Source organism: Rhincodon typus, chromosome 17, assembly GCF_021869965.1.
Source record: "Rhincodon typus isolate 14 chromosome 17, sRhiTyp1.1, whole genome shotgun sequence".
Lineage (NCBI taxonomy): Eukaryota > Metazoa > Chordata > Chondrichthyes > Orectolobiformes > Rhincodontidae > Rhincodon > Rhincodon typus.
Window position 1 is genome coordinate 34,188,479 of NC_063348.1, and position 19,976 is coordinate 34,208,454.

The 19,976-nt window shown below is 39.9% G+C and overlaps 1 protein-coding gene across 4 annotated transcripts in view; it reads left to right on the forward strand.

Annotated features, from left to right (window-relative positions):
• The first annotated feature begins 5,446 nt into the window (after positions 1-5,446).
• The window catches only part of lrrc56 (leucine rich repeat containing 56), a 131,945-nt gene continuing 117,415 nt past the window's right edge, over positions 5,447-19,976 (forward strand). Inside the window, exons 1-3 of one of the 4 annotated variants that reach the window (XM_048606834.1) lie at positions 5,447-5,823; positions 12,867-12,974; positions 17,166-17,328. In XM_048606834.1, coding sequence (XP_048462791.1) covers positions 17,173-17,328 — 156 coding nt within the window. In that variant the 5' untranslated portion in view covers positions 5,447-5,823; positions 12,867-12,974; positions 17,166-17,172. Of the gene's footprint in view, positions 5,824-12,866; positions 12,975-15,234; positions 16,482-17,165; positions 17,329-19,976 lie in introns of those variants that run through there. The other 3 variants (XM_048606837.1, XM_048606836.1, XM_048606838.1) reach the window with 3 other exon arrangements.

The following is a 19,976-nucleotide window of genomic DNA, read 5'->3' on the forward strand; positions in this document are numbered from 1 at the left end:
AAAAGACACCTGCCATTCAGCTTATCTATAACCCTCTTGATTTTATAAACGTTACCTCTCAACCTTCTAATGCACCAGTGAAGAAAGCCCCAGCCTATCCCCATAACTCAAAGCCTCCATTCCTGGCAGATCTCATCTGAACCCTCTCCAGTTAAAAATATCCTTCCTATAACAGAGACCAGAACTGCATACAATACTCCAGAAAAGGCCTCAATGGCCTTAAGTATCTTCCCAATGATTATCCTCCCATTTCTTGATTTACCAAACATTAAGATATATTTATTTTCCTCACCCAGATCAAATCAACAATCTATACCAAGAAATAACGTGGGCTTTGCATGGATGCAGATTCATTTACAGTCTCAGCAAAACTGCAAATTCAAACTACTCCCAGATAGTTCTGTACATCTGAAATGATCCAACAAACTGCACAAAACAGCTTTTAGTATGTACCCACTATCTTTAACATTAAGAAATACAAGAACAAGGGCAGGCCATTCAGGCCTGTGGTCAGATCTGTCCTTCAATGGATCATGATATATCTGTACCTTAGTTTTATTTATTTACCTTGGTTGCACACTCCTTAATTCCCCTGGCTAACATTTAGCTAGTTACTAAAGTCTAAGGTAGTAAACACCACAGCTAAACAATTGATTAAAGATTAGTGTCAAAATTTGCAGGAGAAACAAAGGAGGGATTACAAATATATGCACTGTTGCACAATTGAGAGAGAGTAGGTCCTGCAGAAAATATACACAATTGGTTTGCATAGAAATGCAATTCTAAAGTCTAGCTTGACAATTTCTCCTCAGTGCATCACCAGACCTCAGCCAAGATGTTGTTTCTTCTTGACTGGGTTAAAATGGTTTAAGCACAACTTAAGCATTCCAACACATTCAAAACAGTTGCCATATTCTGTCATCCATCTCCTCCGTACATGTTTCATGCACTGGCTTCCAGTCTGGCAACACCCAAATACAAATTTTTCATAAATAAAAGCAAAGTGCTGAAGAAACTTATTCTCTCCTGACAGGTATGGCCAGATTTGCTGATCTTGTCCAGCCCTCAGTTTTTATTTCAGATCTCCAGCATCAGCAGTATTTTGCTTTTATAACATTTTCATCCCCTTGTTTTCCCAACTCCATGATTCGCCCCTCCCCATTTCTCATCTCCTCCAGTCCACAACTACCCTCGAAAGAAAAAAGCACTCCTTTATTTCCAACCCTTTGCACATTGCAATTTTCATTGCTCCAATATTGGCACCTGTGCTTTTAGCTGCCTCAACCCAAAAATGTAGAAATAATACAATTAAATCTTTACTTCTCTACCTGTCTCAGTAACATTTTTATGCACCTTTGACATAAATAATAATTTCAAAGGACTTCACAGAATTATAAAACAAAAGTATGACTGAGCCGAAGGATACCAAGTGGCCCATTGCATCCACACCAGCCAAAAGGTCTGTCTACACTACTAATTCCATTTTCAAGCTCGCAGCCCATACTAAGCAGGCTGTGGCACTCAAGTAAATATCTAAAATATTGCTCAAATGTTAGAGTTACAAACTCACCCACTCTTTCAGACAGTAATTCTAGACTCCTACTACCCTCTGGGTGAAAAAATTTCCCAGCTCTCCACTTAGCATAATAAGTCTTTACATTAAATCTACCTGGTGATCAATTCCTCTGCTAATGGAAAACAGCCTTCCTACCCACCCTATTTCTCAGAATCTTACACACCTTTTGTCAGGTTCCCCTTTCAATCTCTGCTGCTCCAAGGAACATAATGCTCCCCTACCCAATCTTTCCATATAGCTCAGATCCTCCAGCACAGGTTACCTCCTGGCAAATCTCCAGAGGTACTCAGATGACCAAAGGCTTAGTCAAGGAGTATTTGAAAAGGAAGAAAGCCAGTTGGCGCTTTAGGGACAGAACTCAACTTGTGGCTGAGGCAACTGATGACACAATGATGGAGAAATTAGAATTGGTAATGCACAGGGTTAGTGCTGTACGAAAATTAGAGATAAGCATTGAGGAGCAAGGTTTTGGAGCAATTTAGGAACAAGAATGAGAATTTTAAAGTCAAAACTATGCTTCTTTTCCCCCCTTTATTCATTCACGGGATGAGGGCGTCGCTGGGCTAGGCAGCATTTATGTCCATCGCCAATTGCCCAGAAGGCAGCTCAGAGTCAATCACATTGCTGCAGGTCTGGAGTCACACGTAGGCCAGACCAGGTAAGGATGGCAGTTTCTTCCCTAAAGGACATTAGTGAACCAGATGGGTTTTTTCCAACAATCAACAATGGATTCATAGTTATCATTAGATTCTTACTTCTGCTGTGGTGGAATTCGAACTCTGGTCCCTAGAACATTATCTGGGTCTCTGGATTAACAGTCCAGTGATAATACCACTAGGCCATTGCCTCCCCTGACACAGAGCCAGTAAGAATAATAAGCCGAGGAATCAGAATCTGATACTGGCTACATTATCGTAGCCAAATTTTAGATGGTTAAGGTTATGGAGTGTTAGAATGTGGGAGACCATCCAATGTCTTGTTAGAATGAGGGGTTCAGCAGCAGATAGGCTAAGTTAGGGGCAAAGCTGGACAATACTACAGAGGTGGAAGAAGTAGTCTTAGTGGTGACAAATATTCAATTAAAAAGGTTAGCTTGTGAACAGACCGGCTTAGTCTTAGCCGGTTGCTGGGAAGAGGGAATGGATTCAGTGACCAAATTGTGATATTTCAAGAAGGTATAGAAAACAATAGCTTTAGCTTTTGTTTTCCCAATATTTAAACTAGAGGAAAATTCTGCTTAACTAGACAGCAAGTAAGCAACCTAATAATCCAGCAAAAGTAGAGGAATTGAGAGAGGTGGTACTGAAGTAGAGCTGGGTATCAGTAGGGTAGATGTGAAAGTTATCACTGTTTTTCAATGATGTGGAATGGAGGAAGCCAAGAATAGATCCTTGGGAGATCACTTGAAAGAATGTTATGCCATTACAAGTGATTGTCTGCCCTCAATTAAATAGGAATGGAACCAGGGGAAAGCAGTTGTCCCCAGGTGGGCAACAACTTAGTCAATCATATCAAATAGCACTAAGTCAACAGCACTAGGAGGGAAAGTTTACTTTTAATCATAATTTTATCTGAGATTTAAATAAGAGCTGTTTTGGCAATTTAGTGAGGCAAGAACCTGATTGGAGAGATTCAAACATGGACATTAGGAAAAGATACACGTTGCTTTGAAAGGTCTTGGGATGAACTAATACAAAAAATGTGTTATATAAATACAAGCCAGAGTTGTTCTGGGAGAGGAGTTCCACACACTGATTCTAGGCTAATTGTGTCACCCAGCCTTAACCCACCTCCTGTAATCAAACAAATCCCTGCCCAGAACCCACAGCTATGAATATACTACATAATTGATGGTTAAGAATCCTATATCCATCAGATTTGTGCAAAACCCTATGCTGGGCAAGTGTCCCCTTGTTTCATTTAGCTTTTGTGGCACAGCAATAGAGTTCCTGCCTCTAAGATAGAGGGGCAGGGGCAGGGGCAGGTTCAAGTCCAAATTGCTTCAGAGGTGGGTAATCACATCTCTGAACAGGTTGATTAAAGGAAAACCCACTTTTGTCACATGCCGTGCTCAATTCTGAAAACTGCCAATCACCTTTAACAGTCCAGACATTAAATCCACCCTAGCCACACCCTAAAACTGACAACTGTCAATCATTCAGCCAACTGATACTATCTACCCAGTGCCTAGCACGTCTACTGAAGTGTTTTAGTTGATAATGTTGGGCTTCACTAGTGAAAATGGAATAAAAGTTCAGACCTGAAACAAATCAAACCTACGACGCAAAGAAAGTGTATAATTAACAATGACAAATGCTGGAGTAAACAAATCCCAGAAACGCCAACCACACGTCTGCAAATTACATAGGTTCTCTAATCTGGATGTTTAACCCTTAACAAAATAACCAAAAGGAATGTGGACATGACAATGGGAATCTCGGGGCGACAATGTAAAAGAACGTTTAGATGATCCGCCGCTTGGGTGGGGGGTGAAAAAAATAGCAAATCCACACAACGATACAGTTTTGTCGCTGCCGAGGCGCTCTCTCTCCATCTCTCTGCCTGCCCGTTAATCAATTGCTGCAGCCTCACTGTCTCATTCCATAGGAATCACACACACACACACACACACACACACGCACACACCAACCCCAATTACATTTTACCGAAGATAAACGAGGGAGTGAGAAATCAAAATTCCTCACCCCTCCCATGGATCAGCAAGTTTGCGCTTTCACAAACAGAATGCCCGTTTTTTTCCTTGACAATCCACGCAAGTGACACTTAAATCATTCAAAGAGATGCACGACAGGTTGGAATTGTTGCGCCCGCTCATTCTACGTAGAAATAAAGCAGAACATTGCGGATGCCGTAAAACTAGATTTAAAGACAGAAAACGGAGGAGACACTCAATAGGTCAGGCAGCTCGAATGGAAACCCAAAAACGTGCTGACTGACAGTTTCCAGCATTTTCCATTTTTATTTCTTATTCTATGAAAGGATCAGACTCAAGAGAGCCGCCTCGCTCTCCAGGCTGAAGCCCAGTGAGTTTGTTCATCGACTCCCAGCAACTGACCTAAAATCATTTTCTCATCAACACTGGATCGTGTCTCTGTCATTTAACAGACAGAAATATTCTTGTATCAAAAACATTCGTCTGTAACTTTTCATTAGCGACTGTGTTATTTTGAAAATATCATTCTAAAAATGCTAGATGATTTAACAAACGCTACATTATCAATGATCTTTAAATAAAGTGTAACACATTCACAAATACCCTGCAAATGTAAAACATACGTTCCAAATCGACTTCCAGTCATTGAATATTTGCAAAGGATTGCTACTTAAACGATAGTGTAATGATTTTATTTTCCAGCAGCTGGGGCGTTACCCAGTGCTGTCTTGACTTACCAGAAACTGCAATAAGGAAGGAGCAAAAAAAGCCGCAATCAGTAGCAGATAAACAAATGAAACATAACAAACGTTAGACAAAGTCTGACTGCTTTAGTAATTCTCGGCAATTTCAATGCTAAATGACTGCTGCTCCTATTTAAAGCGTTAAATAACAATCAATGGCGCTCTATCTCTCGGTGTTTGTGTCTGGCTCCCACTTTCAAAAGTTCCTGCAATTTCAGCTAGCGCAGTTACCCGGAGCTGCGCGCGCACCACAGACTCAAGTTACTATGACCCACACACCCCACCCATCAGACCGTAACAGCACCTGAACATGACCCTCCCATTGGTTCTGCTGTCACCAACAGCACCGCCCAGATGTTGCCAGGCACGAGCAATGATTGGCTCCTATAACCATTCATCACCCATTTAAATCATTTAAACGGTTAGGGGGGAGGACGCTAATAGTGACTGGAGTTGGTGATCCATTTCAAACATGCCCTGACAGAAACCAAAAGAAGTTCCTGTTACGAAAAGTTATTCGCGTCCACGACGATCTGTTAAATTTTGTTTTCCATTTTTCCATTGATGGGACATTCGAGTCAAGTCGTGGAAGTGTGCGCAGCCGCGGACTGGGGGCGGGGAACGCCTCTTGCAATGCCTGACGGCTTTTGTAGTTTTACGGTCAGATTATTGGATGTAGCCAGTGACGCAGAGAACTACAATCCCCAGCAAAACCTGCTCTATTTCTCTCTCCCGCCCCCACGGAGCAACAGCGGCGGCTGCGGGACCGTTGCTAAGGAGTCAGCGGGAACCGTGCAGGGCTCAGGCCGCCGGTGCTGAGCCGCTTAGCGGTGAGTCCGAGTGGCGATTACGGCTAGCCACGCAATTTAGAGCAGGTTTTGTTATTCCAGTTGAGGGTTTTAATAGATCGATAGGCTCAGGGGTCTCTCTTGGTTGCTAGGGAACAGGGAGGCGTCACATGGGACAACAACAACTTATTATTTGGACAAACCACAATTTATTTAAGTAGCGCTCTCAGGTAGTTTTACAAAGTACACAAAGCTGCCTGTAGGGATCGTTTATCAAACAGAAATTGACACCGGACCACATAAGGAGATTTCAGGACAGTGACCGAAACCTTTGTTAAAAGACGCGGTTCATAATTGTAACTTAAAGGAGAAGAGAGCATTCCAGAGTTCTGTCGGAGGGTCGGTGCTGAGGGTGCGCTGCGCCGTCGGAATGATGACACTGGGGAAATGTTCAACGGAGCTTCTAACTGGCCTCTATCTCCCAGGACACTATTTGATACTATCTTATCTGTTTATTAGGGCTGACATTTATGTGTCTACCAACATCACTAAAGCAAGTCTGATCACTGGTTGTATGATTTTGCTGTGTACAATTGGTTGCTGCATTTTTATACATTTCCAAGAATAGTAACTCTGCGTGTAAGGGTGCGAAAGATATGTAATGTAAACATCAAATGCTGGGAATATTCAATAGGCCAGACAAACCTCTATGGAGAGAAAAAAGTGTTCACTTTCATGTTTGCAACATTACATTTACAAGCCTGAAACATTAACTCTGCTTCTCTCTCCACAGATACTGCTAGCCTTGCTGAGCATTTTCTTTTTGTTGCAGCCTTCCAGTATTTGCAGTATGTTTGATTCTGATCACTAGCAAGTGATCCTGTTCAAAATGTGTATACTTTTTGTACACTTTTTGTGAAGCACAGACAAGTCTGAAATGTGATGCCATTATAGTTAAATAATCCTCTGCTATTCACTGTTTACATTGGAACAGGAAGTTTTGATTCTGTATTTCTTCATATTTTTTCCTCACAACAATGCTTTACAGAAGTATAAAATAAAATAAGCAAACACCACAAAGGGAGATATTGACCCAGATGACGAAAAACTTGATTAAAGAGAAATTTTAAGGAGTGTTTTTAAAAAAAGAGAATGTTAAGATGTCGAAAGATATTCCAGAGATTGGGCCGTGGGCAGCTGAAAGCCTAGCCAGTAATTGTGCAGTGGTTAAAATCAGGATGCAAAGAAGACCAGAATTAGAGAGTTGTGGGACCGAGGGAGATTACACAGATGCAGAAGCGATTTGAAAACCAGTTTAGGCATTTTAAAATAAACAGCTATCAAAAATATTCTTAAAATATGTTAAGATACCGAAGGCTACCCATTGGCCCTTGAACTATGGCTTATCTAGGAGGAAAGCAAAGAAAAATGTGACTTGCTGCAGTACTGAAGTATTTCACTATGTTGAGTCATGCTATTTTTATTTCTGGTCACACATGCCAGTATATGGTTAAAATGAGGCTCATTTACAGAATGGGCATACTCTGGCACTTTAAGTACCAGAACAAGACTAAGATGAAGGAGAGAACAGAAACGCCTTAATCTTTTGGTGTGCTGCATTTATTTTCTCCCAGGTAGGATCCAGTTGACATATCTTCATATTTTTTAAGGTGTTTACTTAACTGTAAACTTTAAACTTCAGTTCAAGCAGGGAAATCAGTTGGATTTGTTTGAATCTAACTGAGTAACAGCTGCGTGTTTTTGAACAAACATCTTTTATTCCCTTGCAACTTGAAATCAAAGAAAGTAATGAATCGAGTCAGTGAAGGTGGATGCACTGAGCCTGTGTTATCGATTTGACTTGTTGCTCCATTTCCAATGCTGCACAGGTTTGAATGTATGTCTGGCAAATTATATTCAGCTTCCCAGTCATTATGAAGTTATCAGTAATGACAGCAGCTACGAGATTCCAAGATTTGGCAAAACTCAACTTACTAAAAGAAACTAAATGTTGTGATTCAAAGTTCAGATCATTCCATCAAAGTAAAAGTAATTTTTGTACTTTTATTTGGTATCCTAAGGAGCTATGTGCTTACAGTGGACCTGTTGTTTAATGCTGAATAAATCTGCCTTAATAGTTTATAATCCACAGTATGAGAGAACCTTTCCAAAGCTGAGGAAACCTCGTGATACATCTAGCAAGCTAAATATAGTGGCAAAGATTGCTAGACTCCCTACATTTAAATACTGGATAATTAAAATTCTGAAACTTCACACGATCGAGACTGAGGTTATTTTCCCTAGATAGGGAGCCTAGAACACAGGGACAGAGTCTCGGGATAAGTGGTTAATCATTTAAAATTGAAATATGGAAAATTTTCTTCACACACAGGGTTGTAAACTTTTTGCATTTTGTACTTCAAATGTTGTGGATTCTCCATCATGAATATATTTAAGACTTGAGGCAGACTTATTTTGGTCCCTTGAAAACCAAGGAATAGGGGAAAGTTGAGTTGGAGCAATGAGACAACCATGACTATATTGAATAGCCCAGCAGGCTCTTGCCCCTGTATGGTCTACCCCTGCTCCCATTTCTTATTCTCTCGGGTTCAATTTATTACATATCTCTTGGAATTGTTTTGAAGGTGGAGGCAGAGGATGGTGGTAGAGGGTTGCTTTTGGACTGGAGGCCTTGATCAGTAGTGTGTCACAAGGGTAGGTGCTGGCTCACTCCTTTTTGTCATTTATACAGATAATTCATGTGAATAACGGAAGAATGGTTAGTAAGTTTGGAGATGACACCAAATTTGTTTGTGTAGTGGACAGTGAAGAAGGTTATCCCAGAGTACAATGGGACCTTGATCAGATGGGCCAATAGGCTGAGAAGTGTCAGATGGCATTTAATTCAGATAAATGTGAGGTGTTGCATTTTGGAAAGGCTAACCAGGGCAGGACTTATACAGTTAGATGGTAAGACCCTGGGGAATATTGCCAAACAAAGACCTTGGGGTACAGGTTCATAGTTCTTTGAAGGTGGAGTCACAGGTAGACAGGGTAGTGAAGAAGTCATTTGGTACACTTCCCTTTGTTGGTACAGAAGTTGGGATGTCATATTGAGGCTGTGCAGGACATTGGTTAGGCCACTTTTGGAATATTGCGTTCAATTCTGGTCTCCCTACTATAGAAAGGATGTTGTTAAACTTGAAAGGGTGCAGAAAAGATGTACAAGGATGTTGCTGAGGTTGGAGGGTTTGAGCTAAAGGGAGAAATTGAATAGGCTGGAGTGTCTGAGACTGAGGTGTAACCTTAGAGATTTATAAAATCGTGAGGGGCATAGATAGGTTGAATAGCCACGGGTTTTTTTTTTCCAGGGTGGAGTTTAAGGTGAGAGGGTAAAGATATAAAAGGGACCCGAGAGGAAACTTTTCATGCAGGTGCAGGTATGTATGGAATGAGCTGCCAGAGGAGGCGTTGGAGGCTGGTACAAATACAACATTTAAAAGGCATCTCGTTGGATACATGAATAGAAAGGGTTTAGAGGGATATGGGCCAAATGCTGGAAATGGGACTAGCTTAATTTAGGATATCTGGCTGGCATAGATAAGTTGGACCGAAGGGTCTGTTTCTGTGTTGTACAATTCTATGGCTCTACAGCATCATCCCTGCCTTTGAGTCAGAAGCTCTCGGTTTGAGTCACACTTCACACCCAAGAAAGGTGCCTTTAATAATGGAGGCAAATAGGTTAATTATCAACTGCAAGTCCTTCCAATGTGTACAAGTAGCAGGTGATGAGTGGGAGGGTTTCCTGGTCAGTATGTGCTGGAAATTAAGTTGGTGCTATTACCATCACTATCCAAACCTCCAGACTATGATATGCATGTTAAAGTGTGTTTTGCAACAGCAACTCTGCCTTTCTGAGTGATTTGAAACGACCAACCTTTGGTCATCTGACCTTTTAGTTTTGCTTCTTTGTTTTAGTCCGGTTTTATTTGGGAAACAGTTTGTGAAGCTCCTTGGGATGCTTTACTACTTGAAAGGAGCCGTATAAGTTGCTATTGTTATTTACTGCCAAACGGAAGAGTTAATTGTTTAAAATTATGAAGGGTTTTGACAAGGAAGTAGTGAATATCTGTTTCCTCTAGTTGAAGAGTAAGTGATGTGGGATTGTCAATTTATTACTGAAAGACAGATTAAGGAAAATTTCTTTCTGCAGGGGATTTTTGGAACTTGGAAGACTGAATCACCAACAGCTTCCTGCCATTATATAGCGCAATGTTGACAAATATGTTACCCATTAGCTACATATTGGTAACTGCACATCTAACTAACCAATGAAAAATAAGTAATAAAAGCAAAATAGTTGTTGGAGATCTGACGTTAAAAGAAATGCTGGAGAAGCTCAAGTCTCTAACCATTTGGAGAGAAACTGGAGTTCTGAAGAAGAGTAATTGGACTCAATGTTAACTGTTACTCAGAAATGAGTAATAGTTTTGTTGGGGACGTGATCTCATTAATCATGTTTGCTCGGTCTATGCACATATGCTTTAACAGGGGGAGGCAATGGCCTAGTGGTATTATCCTTGGACCGTTAATCAGAAACCCAGATAACCTTCTGGGGATCCAGGTTCAAATCCTGCCATGGCAGATGGTGGAGTTTGAATTCAATAAATAACTGGAATTAAAAATCTAACGATGACCGTGAATCCATTGCTGATTGTCAGGAAAAACCCACCTGGTTCACTAATGTCCTTTAGGGAAGGAAACTGCCATCCTTACCTGGTCTGGCCTACATGTGACTCCAGACCCACAGCAATGTGGTTGACTCTGAACTGCCCTCTGGGCAATTCTGGATGGACAATAAATGCTGCTAGCCAGTGATGTCCTCATTCTGTTAATGAATTTAAAAAAAACTTATCTGTGCATATGTGGATACCATGCAGAGTTGATTTATACAATTGTTTATTGATTGTTGAGAGCTTGATTATTGAAGGGTATATATCTAAGTAAACAGCTCCTGTGAAGTATATTCATCTGCTTTGTGTGTGGGACACTCTTTCCTAAAATTGTTGCATGTGACTAAAATACTGTTGCCATAGTCACATCCTGGCTAGTCAGCAATTTCCATTGGTCAATATGTTATAATACCTGTAATGTACAAAATGTTCCAATACACTTTACAGAGCAATAACAGATTACTGACTTGGTATAAAAAAGATGGGTTCTGAGGGCATTTTATTGAGAGTGGTAGAGAGCTCTTGAGGAAATTCATTTTATCTGCATTAATAGCCAATGAAATGTGTTCTTAGTTGCATCATGCAAGATGGACTTTTAACACTCTTGTACTGCATGCACGTGTCTGTGTTTGTTAGATGTAGTGATTATTAGTGATTTTGTTTCTTAGTTGACTGTTAATCCAGCAGCTCGGTGATTGTGATTCTTTGCTTGGGATATTCCAAGGATGTGATTAGGCAAAGTATTAGTACAGCATCTTATTTCAAATTGTAAAGATCGCAAAACTATATACTTTTTTTTTTGCACAAATAAACTATAGCACAAGTAGATATAATTCATTTTCTTGTCTGTGTGGACTCCAGATAGTCTATAGAGAAATAACTGGCAGTCACAGAATTGCAAATGGAATTTTGAATGATATGTTTTCTATTTTAAAAAGAACAATTCTTTTATTCGTGGGATGAGGGTGTTGCTGGCTAAGCCAGCATTTATTGCCCATTCCAAAGGGCAGTTAAGAGTCGACCACACTGCTGTGGGTCTGGAATCACATAGGTCGGACCAGGTAAGGATTGCAGATGGCCTTTTTCTTCCCTAAAGGACATTAGTGAACCAGATGGTATTTTCCTGACAATTGACAGTGGATTCATGGTCATCATTAGACCCTTCTTTCCAAATTTTTATTGATTTCAAATTCTACCATCTGCTATGGCGGGATTCAAACCTGGGTCTCCGGACTGACAATTCAGCAATCGTCTCCCCATTAAATAAGGGAAAGTGAGTAGTGTTGGTTTTGTTCTCTGGATCAGTCATGATACTGATAGTACAGTTGAGGCTTGCTCTACATTTCTATGACAGAAATATTCCCTTATTAACATAAAAACTCCAGGTTGACAGAAAACGAAAGAACTTCCATTTAACGCAAGAAATTGAGATGTCCAGGAAGCTTGTGGTGCTGGTCTTCCTCTTGAGCAATACAGATTTTGAACCAGATCAATTACTGTTAAAACATAGGAAAGTGCTTTTGTTTAAGGGAACACTGTGTGGTGTTTTCTACTCAGTTAGTGGGTGCCACACTTCAGAGCAATGAGTTCAAAAGCTCTGCCTTGATCAGATGGGCCAATGGGCTGAGAAATGGCAGCTGGAGATCAATTTAGATAAATGTAAGGTGCTGCATTTTGCTAAGGCTAATCAGCAGGTCTGGCAACATCTGTGGGAAGAAAGCAGTTATTGTTTTGAATCTGGTGACTCTCCTCCGAGCACTTAGCTCACTTGGTGTTCTAAGTATTTAAGTGTTCTGATGAGTCTCCAGATTCAAAACAATAATTCTGCTTTCTTCCCACAGATGCTGCCAGACCTACTAAACTTTTCCAGCAATTCCTGTTTTTATTAGAATGTAGGAATGCAAGTGTTTCTTCAATGTAAAGGAGGTCTTCTGCCATCTTGTACCAGTTCTGAGAAAGTGCTTCCAACTTGAACATGCATTAATTTGAATGTGAATGAAACTGCTTATATTTATAACCATTTTTTAAAAATTTCTGGTCATAGATCTCTCGTGTGGATTTTAGCTGTTCCAAAAAGGCTGTGCCATATTGTTTATAGCGTGTCTCAAAGATACAAATTTCAATAAAATTCTTGTCCCAGGTCTCTCCCTATGTGACATGCTCAACAGCTGTGAACTGTACATTGGTTTACAGCCCTGCATAGAGGAGTCATTTTACTAAAGTAGAAGTTGAAGTTATTACTAGTTCAAATAAAAGTAATTCCTAATGAAACAGCTCAACAATAAGGTCATTCAAAAATGCATTAAGAACTTTTTCTATTAAATATTTTGCAATTTTTCCCTCTGTTTACAGGAGTTGATTTAACTTGCAGTTTGTCAAAACTTTATCAGCAAAGAGACAAATTTGGAGAGTTTCAAACCTATGGTTTCCATTTAACATCCTCCAATATTGCTACAAAAAGTAAGCTTGTTTGTATTTTGCTTCTTGTCATCTTTACGTGTTGTTGGAGCACTGTAAGGAAAAGGAACGTGCACATTTATGAAGCTTCTTATCACTTTGCTGCAGGGTCTGTAACTCTGAGAGGTTCACCAAAACTTTTTCTTTTGGAGGGTGGGGGTGGGTGGTGTGGGGTAGTGTTTGGGTGGAGAGAAGTAGAGAACCTGCACCTTTCCCGGCCTTGCTTATGTGTTTGGTTTTAATTCCTTAAGCTCACCCAGAAATGGGTAATGAATGCTTCCTTGCAGATGTCACTCTCAATCCCACTCGTATGAATATCTATCTTGCTGCTGCTTCTTGAACTGCCTAGAGTACAAGACACTGTCTTATCTTTGCCTTTCTACATCAGCTGTGGATCTGTTGGTAAAAGCTGTTTTTTGTGTACATTTAGTGATGAAGGTTGTGGTCAGCTTCCCAACCTACTCATTTAATAAGTTGATTTTATTTTAAAGCAGAAGGGGAGCAACAATTGTAAGCACTCTTGACGACTGCTAAGGTAATTACCTTTGCCCTCTTAACCATTGTTTCTCTGCTGCAGAGCAACATGCATTCCATAATCAAACAATCCTACAGCAGCTTCATGCTACCTTGAATAAAAGCAAAACCACTGCCAAACCCTCACCCTCTCTCTGTTCCCATAACATTCATTATGCCTGGAGACTGCAAGAACTGCAGATGCTGAGTCAGAGATAACAATGTGGAGCTGGAGGAACGCAGCATGCCAGGCAGCATCAGAGGAGCAGGAAAGTTGACGTTTTGGGTCAGGACACTTCTTCAGACCCATTTCTGAAGAAGGGTCCTGACCCGAAACATCAACATTCATCATGCCTATGCTTATTTTCCCTATTCCTCCATGTTATTGCGATATCAGTGCATTTTTAGATTTTCAACATTGCGTATTGAACCAGTTGTGTGTACACTTGTTACTGTGGTGGGTCCTTATTGCAACTATTTCACAAGCCGATTAGAAATGCTGTACCTGATTTTTACCTGGGACACAACCAATACCTTGCCCACCTTGAATAGGGATGGAGAGTGGAGGTGTAGCAATCTTGTTACTGGGCTGGTATCCAAGAAGCCCAGGCCAAATCCTATGCCACCCGTCAGTATTTGAACTCGGTTAATATGTCTGAAATATAAAGTTAGTCTTGGTAATGGTGGCCATCAAACCAATTCTCATTAAAAACTGGTTTGCTAATGTCCTTTTGGGAAGGAAATCTGATGCCTTTACTTGGTTTGGCCTACATGTGACTCCTAATCAACTGCAGTGTGTTGACTTTCAACCGTCCAGCAAACCACTTGTATCAAGGGCAGTTTAGAACAGGCAACAAATATTGACCTTGCCGGAAGTGCCCACATCCTGTGTAAAAGAATATTTTAAAAAAATACATTTTGAAAGGACTTGTCCTATAAAATCTTTTCAGTGTTCAAATTTTTACTAAGGAAGCTATGGATTTTAGCTACTCCAAAAGGGCTGTGTGATGCTGTTTCTAGCATTTCTCAAAAATACCGATTTCAATAAAATTCCTGTCCCAGGTCTCTCCCTGTGTGACCTACTCAGTAGCTGCCTTTAAGGACCTGTAAGTAGTTGGGCTTCCACCCACCAAGGCCTTTTCACCAGTACTTCATAACCGAGTTTCATTTGGTCTAATCAATGAGTCCTGAATGCAGGTTCATGAATTATGATTAAAGTCCTAGCAGAGTATATTTGTGATGTGGCTGGCCCAAAATGCACTGGTGCAGAGGGAAATCCCACTGAATATCTTCTATAGACAAAGTAATGGTGAGTGTTTGTGCCTTGTTGGGTTAAGCTCAATAAATGTGTTCCAACAATGGGGCATGGCAGAATGTTGTGCAAAGCATGATGGTACACTTGCAATGTATCTTCTTTCCTGTATAACAACACAGAAAAGATCTAGCAAATTTTTGCAGATATAAATATCTGAACCTAATTCATGAATACATAGCTAATCAGGCTCAAGACAAATTGTGTTGCTTGAAATAAGAAAGGAAAGTATTTGCATTTTATATAGTACCTTTCAGATCTCCAGAATGCCTTCACAGATGGTGAATTACTGTTAGGTTGCCAAATGTGGCCGTAGGTTTTTTAGATATATCCCACTGAAGATTTCACCTTTACATGTTTTCCCCTCACTTCCACGCATTGTGTCGGTTGCATAGCATCAATGGTTAATTGTTTCAATTATTCATTTTTCTTTTTCAGCTTTGAATGACAATGGGACTTCACATACCCAGTGACTGTACGGTAGCATCGTTGATTAACACTTGCAAAATACATGGTGTCCATCATTCTTTTTCCTCTAATTTATAGAATGAAAAAAATGTTGTGTCCCTGAGCTATGAAATTTGAAGCAAAAAGACATGCTGTTTATTTTTAACTAGTGACTGAATGTTAGTCACATGTCAAGCACTGCATTTATTTCTCATCTCTAATACAACTGGAGGCCATTTCAGAGGAGTTAACCTTGATTCTGAGTCTGGAGCCAAATGTAGACTGGATTGCATTAGAATGGTAGATTTCCTTCCTTGGAGGGCATAGTGAACACAATAGGTTTTCATGACAATGTCAAGTTTACCACTGCTGTTATTAGGTGACTGCAGTACCACAATCAAATGTAGTCAACTATTATTTGTCCTGTGAAGTAGTCTATAAAATTGCTACAATTGTTCATCACCACCTTTCAAAGGCAAATAGGGATGAGGCACGAATGCATCCCGATCCTGTAAATAAATAAGTGTCATTCAAATACTACATGTAGTGATTGTAACAAGGTCAGCCAGGTGGATTTTCACAGAATAAGTTCCCTGATTGGGGCTGTTAATCTGGTCCAATTAGGGAGCCCTGACAGGTAAAAACATCAGTGCCAGACATCCTGAACACTGACAGCTGACTCTGACGGAGCTGGATCAGTGTCAAAGACTCTCCACGTGCAAATGAAGGGTAACTTGATGACGGGATACTGGCTTCTGCAGAGTTATTTCACTGTAAGCAGTGCTGCAGGAAATCCTGCCAAATGTCACATTTCTTAGAATATCACTCACTCAGAGCTTGGAGAATTTAGCCTACAATTTGAAACTTGGAGTCAATTTACAAACCTCAAAATTCCTTCATCACAATTAAAACTCAATTGACTTGGCCCAGCATTTTGCTGACAGTTTGACTTTTGTAATTTGAGAGATTTGGTTCCACTGTAAGTGCAGAATAACTTATTATTTAAGACATTCCAGTCCTTAAAATTGTGGACAGTATCCTGGTCCTCTTTTAGCCTCGTTCTTGAAGACTGCAACTTTTAGAAGCAAAGGGTGGAATCTTCCCAGTCCATTGAACAACATGGATAATGGCCAGAAAGTTGAAGGAATTGTGTGACATCATTAGTAAGGCGATATGACATCAAGATAAAAAGTCAATTTTCCAACCAAATCTTGAATGACAAGACAAGATTCTCAATAGTGAGTGGTGTGAGGCCTATTTGCATGCATTAACATTCTCATTATGTCATCTCACTTAATTGCTATGCAGATTCTCATGCTCCGACCTGCAGGATAGAAAAAAATGGCGAGAATTCCTGATATGAAAGAGCTGCAAATTGGTGATTCTAGCTCATCACTCACCCCTCCAGCCCTCTATCTTGCTAGTCTATCACCTACATCTTGGAGCACGCTCTATAAGCAGTGACCGCATGCAGCCCCAGTCTACAAGGACCTTTAGATCTTTGTTGGCAAAGCAGGGTGCCAGTTTCCCTCTGCCTAATGTGTCTGGAGCAATTGACAAGAGCCATTCAGGGCAGCTGCCGACTGCTGTGCTTGACTGGGTGCATGGCTAGCCTTTATGGATGATGCTAGTGCCTGGAAGCCTGGGAAGTCCCTTGAGGTGGGCAGCACTACCACCTTTGGCAAGTGGGAGAATGAGTGGGATGCCTTAGGGGCATGATATATAAGTAATCAAATGACTTTGGGAAGATAGCATGAGAGAACTCACTAGGGCTCTTGGAGAGAAGTTCTCCATGAAACTTGCCAAAATTGACACATAACAGATTTCATTAAAATTTGGCCCACAGTTAAATTTTTTTTATAATTGAGTTTATAGCTTTCTTTAAAGCCACAGTTCTACTTGCCACTGTTCTTTGTTTTCAGGGTATCAATGGAACTTCATCACCGCCCAGCCTTTGTTACTCGCACAGGCACTGCAACAGTTAGGGTGCTGGATTTTGGGCAGCCGGGTTTATTAAATCCCAGTCCGGTTATTAAAGATGAATCTGAGTTCCTAATTGAAGAATATCTTTCTCCATCCAAATTGGTGAGTTTTTATTTATAGAAGCAAAATTGTATCCAAATTTGCAAAATCATAAAACCCATTTAGATTGAAGGTTTATGAGCTTAATAGTATATAGACCTGATTTAGTCAACGCTGGTTTGTCTTGTTCTGAATTTCTTGGGCCCAGAGGTTCTTAATACTGTTGACTCATAGATTTGATGTTCTAGCTCCTCAATCAGTGTGGACAACTTCAAATATTAGAAATCCATTAGATTTTGATTTTCAATGTGGCCCACAAGGCTGCAAATGCGTGGACCTAAGTCCAATAAAAAGCATGGCCCTTCCTAATGTAATCACATTGCACTATTAATAAGGTTTACCAGAAGCAATGTATGGCATTCAAACATGTATCATGAATGAAACTAACTGCTAGAATCACTGGTCCAAAGCTGTAAATCGTGTAGTACAAATTAACAATCAATACCTCTGAGGCAAGATTATGATAGAGGTTTTCACAATCAATGATTTGATGGAGGGATCAGGAGAAATTGTTTCCAGTAGTAGAGATTGATGTTGGTAACTAGAGGACATGGACTTAAGATAATTGGCAAAAAACGAGAGGCTACTTGAAGAAAAAGAAATATTATGCAGTGAGATGTTGTGATTTGGAATGCATTGCCTAGAAGGATGATGGAACCCAAATTTAATAGTAATTTTCAACGGAAAACTTTTTCAAAAATTTGCAAACCTATGGGGAAAGGACAGGGGAGTTGGATTATCTGGGTAACTCCCTTCTTTCAAACAGCCAGCACAGGCATATAAGGCTGAATGATATATATTACTGTATGGTTTTGTTGCAAATGAATTAAAGGGAAAGTAAGAAAAAATACTTTACACAGGAAATTCTGTGTCACTATTGTTCAGGTGGAATACAAGTTGTTTTTTTTAATGGAATTAGTAGCTTGAATGAATAAGAAAGATATTAAAAGTGTGGGGAGTGAACAAGGGAATGGAATTCTAATCGATGGCCAATGAAATACAGCAGCCTTGTTGGAGCACAGGTGCTGCTCTGTGTAGCTCTGATTCTTTGCTATGCACCACCTAATAAAAACATCTTCGATTTAGATTGCAATTTTAAATGCCCCAAGCATTTCACAGGTGATAACAAACAAAATTTGACACAAAATAATGAGTTATTGCAAAAGATGACCAAAAGATGGATCAAAAAGATGGATTTTAAGTAGTATCTTAAAAGAGGACTGAAAGGTAAAGAGGTTTACGGAGGTATTTCCAGAAGTTAGAGCCATGCTTCCTGAAGGCATAGTTGCAAATAGTGGAACAAAAGAAAATGGGAATGTATTAGAATTGGCGGTGTAAAAAGATCTCAAAGGCTTCTAAATTTGGGAGGGACTTAAAATTGTCATGTTTTTAAAATTGTGATAATACCAGCTCTAGTATCCATGATAGACTTTGGAGGGGAATGTCAGGTTCAACTGTTTGGCAGGCTGCACGTAGCTTGATAATGACAAGAATGGTTATTCACTAATGTCTGATGCCTGTGGGAGAACTGTAAATCAAAATAAAGTGAACTTCAAAATGCAAATTACCATCAACATTTCACTTTTAGTAACTTGTACATTTTATGTTGATTTTTAATCATATGAATTAATAGACAAATTATATTCAAATAGAAAAGGAAATTTCACTTTAAATAGTCGCAGCAACAAAGATCTTAAAAACCATGAGAACTCATAATTTCCTACCTAAATGTTGCACTACATAACTGTAAAGTTTCAAGTACACTGAGCAAATGTGCCTCTTCTTTCAGCTTTCATTGTATAAGACAGTGTACTGTATAACAACAACAGCAATGATGGGTGCATCGTCAATTATGAGCATATGAAAAGAACAGACAAAATTAGTATAAAGGCAAAATAGTGCATATGCTGGAAATCTGAAACAAACACAGAATGCTGGAGAAACTCAGCAGATCTGGCAGAATCTGTGGCGATCGAAACAATTAATGTTTCAAATCCGGTAAAACTCCTCTTCAGAACAGGCAAAGATCATAAATTTTTATGAAATGTCAGTTGATTTCTCACTCATTATAAAATTACTTTGAACTTTACAGTAAGGAAACAGGACATTCAGCTTAACTAGTCTATGCCAGTTGCTATGACTAAGATGGCAGTCAGGCACAGCCTTTCTGTAGTCTCTGCTCTGGGTCACAGCGTAAGTTCAAAATTATTTTAACCAAATCTTGACTTGGCTGATTATATTCTTTCTCAATTTTAGGCTTCGAAAGAAGTGATCCACCAGCTAGGTTTCTTTAGTAAACATAAAATTATCAAGTTATTATAAAACAAATCCCATCCAATGAAGATTCAAAGTTGGTTAACTTGCAGTTTTTGTAATGATTTCCATGTTTAAATAACTAAAGATATGTACACATTTTAAAAAGAAAAGCACTTTCTGGCTAAGGGTGGACATTCGTGGACAAAAGAGGTGTAGAATGTTCTGAAGTATGTCAATGTGATGGTTTTGCACATGTTTCTAGGGCAGTTGGGGCAGCATGGTGGCTCAGTGGTTAGCACTGCTGCCTCACAGCACCAGGAACCCGAGTTCAATTCCAGCCTCTGGCGACTGTCTATGTGGAGTTTGCACGGTCTTCCCGTGTCTGCGTGGGTTTC